Below are 8097 nucleotides of genomic sequence, written 5' to 3'. Positions count from 1 at the left end.
TCTCCTTGCTTTGGGAATCTTAAGTTTGACTGAGAAATAAGTGATCAATAAATGCCTTGTCTTTCTGATACAGTGGTTTGTACAGTATGGATGCTCACATTTACCATGAGTATTGCTTTATGAAGAAAAGGTTTCTTGTGATTTTACACTGAGTAACTTCACTAGTGTGAATGATGTGAAAAAAAATGTTTGCATTTCCTCATGAGGATTCATATTTTTATTTCCTGTTTTGTGGTTTGTCCTCTCTGAGTTTAAAGTGTGCACAAAACCTGGAAGTTGGCTGAATGTTTGTCAAATATGACCGCAGTCCTAGCATTTCTCCCTTGTGAAATTGGTTCCTTTTACCAATAATTATAAATGAATCATTACACATTCTCCTCTGAAGAATGAGTCAAGCATCTTTATAAAGTTCAGAGCTGTTTCCAAGGACATCTAAATTAGCATGTTTACAATGTGAGTTGTCATTTTTTTCTGACCAAAGATTAAAAGATTACACAAAGATGGCATAGAGATGGATCCACCCCATATTAAAGGTCTTTCAGTCCAAGGAGTATGAAGATAAATGGACCTCCCACATTGCTTACTGAGTGTTTCTTTCATGTATGAGTCTTCAGTATGTTCAAATGCTAAAGCTATGATTGACATTTCTTCCATAAATTATTAAATAAGTAATGCCATGTCATGACAGTCAGGTCAAACTATCTACTGGAGGCTTTCATGATTTCTTCTCCTGTATTGGATTACCTCCAGTATTCTGAGGGAAGAACAATGACTGAAAGTTTTCCCACATAAGTGACTTGCATATACTGTTCTCCAGTGTGAGTTCTCTGCTGTCTTATGAGATTAGCATGTTCACTGAAGGTATTCCCACAGCCGTGACACTCATTGGACTTCTCTCCAATGTGCATTTGGTTGTAGTTTCCAAGATCATATCTTTGCAAAATGCTTTTCCTACATGGAAGATGCTCTAATGGATCCTCTTCAGTGTGAGTCATGCTGTGTCCTGTAAGGCTGAGGCATCACTAACGGCTTTCCCACATTCACATAATTTACCTCTGGTGTGAATTCCATTGTGCCTCTAGGGCATACCTTTTCACTGGCTGACCTAAGGTTTTTTTCCTTAAATTATTTAACAAATGTGGAGACACAGCAGATCTATGAGTAAATTCATTGCTCAAATCAGCCTTTGAGATCCTTTTCCTAGAACTAGTGGAGAGCTCTCATTCTCAGAGATGATGGGGACAGATGTGTTCACAAGTCACAAAAATCAGCGAGTGCTTCTGGGAAGCTGATGGGAAGGTCAGGTACTCAGATGTCCAGGGAGGGGTACTAAGGCTGCTGAAGGACCACAAGAGAGGGACAACTTTGGAGGGTGAGGCCTTAAAGGCTGTTAGTGCCCCTTAGGGAGGAGACGATCTTGACTGAGAGGAAGGCATGATACAGGAACCTAGAGGTGTTGCCCAAACTCATCCACCTCAAGGTACATCATATTCCCATCTACTCTCACTGACATGAGCTTTTGGGAACAAATCAGTGTTCTTCAAATGATTCAAAATGAACAGAAATGAAATTCAATCACAATGTGACCTATTTTGCAAAGTTTTATTGATGCCAAACACAAACTATATTTAAAACAAAGCTTTAATATGACATTCCATAAATCAAAGATGCAAAGTCATGGGAAGGGTCCCCCTCCTAATTTCCATTGAGATAACACAGTAGCGTGAAACAATCTCATCTCAGGACAACAGGTGCTGCTTCAAATCTACAGACTACACAGGTGGCTCTGTCCCAGGTTCCCCAAAGCACACAGGTGCACACCTAATACAAATTCATTACACAGCCTCCTATTCCCAATCAACTTTAAGGATAATTATTGTAACTTAGCTTAATTTTACAATGGATGAAATTTCTAAAACTCTACTTCCCTTTCCAGTTCAATTAGCACAAACTATAGTTTCTTATAAAATATCACTATACCTACATAAATTAAAAGAGCAATAACTGGGTCTGTGTGCCCCAAGCATAATTAGATTTCCCACCATCTGTCCACACAGAACAAAAGGGAAGCACTGATTTCCCAGAAACTTTTGCTCCCAGTGATTTCCACTCTTCAGTTCCTCAGGCAACTCCAGGGGCTGAAAACATGTCTTCCCTGACATGGAGTGTCTCACTGGCCATCACCTTCTTTAGAGGAAGAGGAAAGCTGAAGGGCCTCAAGGAGGACACTCAAAGGGACACAGGGACAGAGTGCCTCTGACTTCTCTGGGGTATAAGGAATCTGAGCAGGAGTGCTGAGCTTCTCAGGAGGCAGGGATGGAGGTGTCATGTGTCTGTTGCTCCACTGGCCTTTGTCTAATGTCATGAAGACCTTACTGAGGAGCTGGCCTGGAATTGGTGGGAATGGAGACAGCTGGAAGGGCTGGAGAGTCTTGATGGGAGGGCCCTGGTGCAGAGGCTGGAGGTCAGGACTCTGTGTGCTCTTCACACAGGGGCTGAGTCTGGATTTCTTTGTGGGCTTCTGGCAGGTCTGGCTGGAGGTCCTGGCAGCTCTCTTGCCAGGCACCTTGATGATGAGATCAGAGTCCTGGCCCACACTGTGTGCAGAAGCATGTTGGATGCTGTGTGAGTTCCCATCAGGGAATTTGTCATGTGGCTGGTGGATGAGTGTTTGGTCCAGGCCCTGGATCATGAAGGCAGAGTGGGGTCTGTCATCCTTCTCATGGACACTATGGGTGGGATCCTGGACGAAGTGTGTGCCTTCTGTCTGAGGGGAGTCTGTGACCGGCCTTTCCTGCCCATTCTTTGATCCAGAAGGTAAGCAGGCACTTCTCTCAACACCTTTGATTGGAGGTGCTATAGATGTCATGACATGTTTCCTTTTTGGTGAACAAGTGGTGAGATCAGGGTCTCCCACATATTTCATCTTGGTATGATCAGGTCTTAGCTTGTGTAGATCCTATAAGAGAGAGAATACATATTACACATAGGAATTTTCTCAATATCAAATAGAAAGTAAAATTATACCACCACCAAGGAAAAAATATCTTGAGACATGATATGGACTGCAAAGGATAAGCCAACAATGAAGGTAAAGAAGGTGAAGTCCATGAGCTCAGTTAGAAAGAAGATATAATGTACACTTGTACCATGTGTAATAGGAAAACATAAAGTTCTCACAGCTGTCTCCTGTTAGCGAAGAGAAAATAAGCCTTTCTTAGCCTCTTCCAGGGAATGAAACTGGTGATCTGAAGGCATTTTGGAGATGAATGAGTTTGCATGGGCAATTTGGGAGAAGGGATTCTGATTTCATAAAGCCTGGCTCCTGCAAGGAGTGGTGCATTGTGGAAACATCTAATGAGACCACATCCATGCCTTCCATCAGCATAGAGGGTGGGTCAAAAGAAGCATTACAATTGTGTAGGTACATGAAATACAGTGGTGCCTCGCATAAAGAACGCCTCGCACAGCGAACGCTGCACACAACGAACTTCATTTCATGATTCATACAACGAACTTCGTTTCACACAGCGAAGTCGCCCGAGCTTCCACGATCGCTGCCGATGTATTGCATCCTTCCGCGCAGGCACTGCAGGCAGTCGTTAGTCACTGCGCTTAACTTAAGCACGTATCGCGGCAATCGTTCTTCATTACGAATTAAATCACGCACGTATCACGGCAGTCGTCCTTTTAAGTTAAACTCAATATTTTTTTTATATCATGGCTTCTAAAAAAAGCAGGAAGGTGATTTCTGTTGAAATGAAACAGGACAATGCTCAAAGGGAAGCGTCATCTGATAACGAGGAGCAACAATCAAACAATCAACCAATCCCAACTGCTGACATCAAGAACATCCTGGTCAAATGGAAAGCAGTTCAGGAGTTTACCAATGCCCACTATCCGGATTCAGCTGAAGCAAACAGGATCAACGATCTTTACTCCGATACTCTTGTCCGTTATTTCCGGCAGATGTTGGAGAAAAGAGAAAAACAAACGACTTTGGACAGGTTTTTCATGAAACCATCGACCAAAAAGCAGAAAATGGATGAAGATGTGCAAGATTCGGTAGACTCTACTTAGTCTGTCTTAAAATTAAAAAAATGTGTGTGTGTTTTTTTTAAAAATTATGTTTTTAGATGTATCTAAATAAAAATAATAACAAAAAATTTATCTTTTTTATGTCATCTTAGCATATTTTATGCTACAGAACGAATTATTTTTTTTAACATGTATTGTTATGGGAAAACGCGTTTCACATAACGAACTTTTCGCATAACAAACTTGCTCCTGGAACAAATTAAGTTCGTTGTGTGAGGCACCACTGTACAGAGCTTATTGCTGTATTATGACTTATTACTTTCCCATTTTCCAAGGGAATACTGTAACCCCACTTTTGCCTCATCCTGTATTGTTGGGGCACATGCAAGTATAGGCCAAATAAAAGACATCAAGAAAAATGAATTAGGAAATTACACTAGAGAAAGCATGTGAGTTCCTGTTGAACTTTCACCAACCCCTAAGAGAGAAGACAAGGAGGAAAGTAGGATGACCCCGATGCAATGAAAATCCCAGCACCTTTGGACACTCAAACTCACATAGGCACAGCGTTCTTTCTCTTCCTTCCCATTTTTCTGGGGCCTGCGTGTGGGTCTCCAGGGAAGTCTCCAGCAAGGGTCTTGTCTCTGTTCTTCCTGACTGCAAAACATAACATGATATGTGAGACAATCCATTCCTTCTCTCCAATGAAAGCGATCCTTTCCCTGGCCCACATCCATTCCCACTTCTTGTGATCTAGGAAGCGAAGGCCAGTGCATTTACTAGAGCGATCTTTGCCTCATCTCAGATCACCCCAAGGAATCCACTTGGGTTTTACCTGAAAGACATTTCTTTCATTCCGTTTCCTCTCTGCCTGACACCTTTATAGATTAAAGGTGCTCCCAGGACCAACCCTACAACAATTCACCCTCATTGATTGCCCAGGAATTGCATGAACCTGGGAGTGTGACCAGTGAAGACATGGGGATTTTTTTGCTCTGAGGCTCTGACTTTGAATGGAGATGGCAAGGAAGTGTGCAAGAAAGGACAAAGGCTTGATAGATTCCACTCCAATGTTTTCTCCACCTTCCCACAATGCTCACCATGCTCTCTGCTCAGTCTTCCTAGCAGCCTTGTTAAAGCATCCTGGGTTCTGCTGAACCTGGGGATTTCGTGGATTCAGGTTCTCCTTCATCTTATTGGAGCCCATAGCCTGGGGGGCTAGGGCCCTATTCCTCTGCTTCAGTGGACACCTGTGGCTGCTTGCCTTATGCCCAAATTCCCTGCAGTTCCAGCATCTCACCTGCGGGGAGAAAAGGAGGTCAGTGAGTTAGCCCACAACAGGGACACATTTCAAAGGAAACGGGGACAGATTATGGAGGTGGAATATTGGTTGCAGAGACTGATATACACCAGGGGGCTTACCTAGTACCTGTTATTAAGATGTTGTTGTGCATGCCAAAGCCCATATTAGTTGGGAAGGAACATGGTGAAAGGCACCCAGTTCTCAGCATGAATACATAGACCCACATGCAAAGATTTGGACACAAAGCATGCTGCACAGGACTCTCTCTGGGGAGTAAGGTGTTCTCTGAGTCCCAGAGGGAGTTTGTGACCCTGATGCAATAAAAGGCCAAGAACTCGAGGACACTCACCCGCATGTAGTCACAGGGTTCTGTCTTGTCCTTCCAGTTGTGCTGGGGCCCTCCTCGGGCTCTCTGTTGTAATTTCTGATGAAGATCCTGTCTGTGTTCTTCATTCCTGGAGGATACAACGTAGTATGAGTCCCTCCACTCCTGTCCCCAATGAAACAAGCCTTCCCATGGTCTGGTCCCTTTCCCTGCATTAGTGTGAACCAGGATGTGGGGTCTATGCATTTACTAGACTTCTTGCCTCAGTTCACATCCTCCCCTTTCTGTGGGCACTCAAGGATTTTTCACAAAGGACTTTCCTATTCCTCCATTGTCTCTGTGCCTGTCCTTGGCAGAGATCTACCATGTCTCACCCACCCCCACCACCATTAACTCTCAATGACTCCCAGGAAGGGAATGAAACTCTGATGTACCCCTGGAGGCCACAGGTAGCTTTCTCAAACTCTCCAGGACCCTGTCTTTGGTTGGAGGTGGCAATGCAGACATTGGAGAGGTAAGGGGTGCCGGTTCCCTAGATTTCCCCCCAAAGTTTGGCAGCACTCACCCATGAAACTCACCGAACTCTCTGCTGGGTTAACCTAGCAGCCTTGTTCAAGGGCCCTCCGTTCCACAGGTCCCTCGGATTCCAAGGATTCTGGCTCTCCTTCATATCCTTGGAGCCCAGGGCATGGGGGGCTAAAGCCCCACTTTGACGCTTCATGGGACACCTGAGGCTGCTTGCCTTGTGCCCAAAGGCCCCACATTTCCAACATCTAACCTGGAGGAGCGAAGGAAGTCAGAGAATCAGCTCAAAACACAGGCACAATTCAAAGGGGAACAGTGGGACACCTTGATGGAGGTGGAATGTGGGTCACACCAGGGAGGGATCACTAGGTAGCTATTTTTTTAGGTATTAGGATGGATCCCAAAGCCCAGGTTAGGAACATATGAGAAAGTATGGAAGGGATGAACTATATATAGAAGCAAGTGGAAAGTTATGGATAAAAAAAGCAGGCTGCACAGGACACTATTAAGAAGGGAGAAGCTAGTTTGACTCAATGAGTAGAGTCAGCCTGCAGACTGATGGGTCCCAGGTTCGATTCTGGCCAAAGTCACATGCCTGGGCGGTGAGCTCAGTCCCAAGAAGGTGTGCAGCAGGCAGTCTATCCATGATTCTCTCTCATCATTGATGTTTTTATCTCTCTCTCACAGTCCCTTCCTCTCTGAAATCAATCAAATATGTTAAAAAACCAAAAGACGTAAGGTTGTGCCTGCGAATACGAAGGGACCGGTCAGAGAGGTGAGGATGTCCTGGGTTAGGGGACCATTGCGTGGGAAAAGACACCCCACTTACTTACACAGAACTTGCCTTGTCCAAACCCTGTCTCAGTCATCAAGGGTACCACTTCCCCAGGTCCCGCACAGAGCCAGACTTCTACTCACCCTGGGATTGTCCTCCTCTGGTGGGGGAGCCTTGTGTGCTCCTGGGGCCCTCTGTGGCTGCTTCCCTTTCATGGCCATAAGGGTGTGAAGGGCAGAAGTTCTAAATCATGTCTTGCCTTCTGCTACACCTATGACCTTCAAGTCTTTCTGTCTCAGGTAAGGACTTGCAAATCTCCTGTGGAAAAAGGAAAGAGAAAAATTAAAAATACCACACAGGGCAAGCTGCACTGGCACCATCTGTCTGCTTCAAATCTGCTCAAGAGACCTCATGCCCTCAGGAAAAACAACTGTCTGCCCTGTAATCCCTTCTTCTGAATCCTTTGTCCTCTCTTGATTGCCCATCCCCACGGCAGGACTCTAAGGCGACACAGCTAAGACTTACCTGCTAAATTGGATGTGCATGCATAAATAGGGATTTAAAAGAGGAGATTGGGATTCATTCTATCCTCTGAGTCCTAGAAGGACAGAGAAAGACAGTATTTCTTGGGGCTTACACCATCATCAGTGCATTATGATTGTGGGAGATTTTCTGGAAAATCAAAGTAAAATATGCTTCTTTCTGGGAAACTCAAAGTTCCCATTGGCCAGAAGAGGAGGCAAATTTCAAATGAAATTCACCCAGATGAAAATACGTTCTGTCTGCTAGCCTGGGAGCTTCACAGATGAAATTGTGGACTCTTCTGTGTTTGTTTTCTTTATCTTATATTTTTAAAATAATTCTATATTCAGTTGCCTATAATTTCTAGTTTTTAGTAAGTGTGAAACAAATATATTTGAACTAAGTCTGAATAAATCATACATGAAAGTGCCCATAGCTCAATCTACCTTGTTTTCATAACTGCTTACTCAGCAGCTCCCACAAATTACAATGCTGTGCTACTTTTTCTTTTTGAATTTATACCCGGCGTAATAATGAGCATGGAAAAGATGCAATTTGTCCACGTCTCTACAGGATTAATCGTGATAAGGAAAGAATGCTGATCTACTG

General features: G+C 44.1%; 1 protein-coding gene across 1 annotated transcript; it reads right to left on the bottom strand.

The window, feature by feature from the left end:
* Nucleotides 1-1588: 1588 nt before the first annotated feature.
* Nucleotides 1589-7866, bottom strand: LOC123653156 (putative protein FAM90A20P). Its single transcript, XM_045587790.1, has 7 exons — nt 7492-7866; nt 7110-7284; nt 6245-6444; nt 5691-5796; nt 5139-5338; nt 4596-4695; nt 1589-2959 (listed from the first exon to the last, which is right to left on the bottom strand). The coding sequence occupies exons 2-7, from the start codon at nt 7185-7187 to the stop codon at nt 2171-2173; spliced, it is 1473 nt and encodes a 490-aa protein (XP_045443746.1). The 5' UTR covers nt 7188-7284; nt 7492-7866; the 3' UTR covers nt 1589-2170.
* Between the last annotated feature and the right edge of the window lie 231 nt (nt 7867-8097).

This window comes from Pipistrellus kuhlii, unplaced genomic scaffold (assembly GCF_014108245.1).
Source record: "Pipistrellus kuhlii isolate mPipKuh1 unplaced genomic scaffold, mPipKuh1.p scaffold_m20_p_3, whole genome shotgun sequence".
NCBI lineage: Eukaryota > Metazoa > Chordata > Mammalia > Chiroptera > Vespertilionidae > Pipistrellus > Pipistrellus kuhlii.
This window is presented reverse-complemented; position numbering and strand designations above follow the sequence as displayed.

Excerpts from the sequence above, each read along its gene's own strand:
- LOC123653156 (XM_045587790.1), bottom strand. The coding sequence starts at position 7,187 with ATGGCCATGAAAGGGAAGCAGCCACAGAGGGCCCCAGGAGCACACAAG. Across the intron at positions 5,339-5,690 it reads AACCCTGTGACTACATGCGG|GTGAGATGCTGGAACTGCAG; the intron begins GTGAGTGTCCTC and ends TTCTCCCCGCAG. Across the intron at positions 2,960-4,595 it reads AGAAAGAACGCTGTGCCTAT|GATCTACACAAGCTAAGACC; the intron begins GTGAGTTTGAGT and ends TCTCTCTTATAG.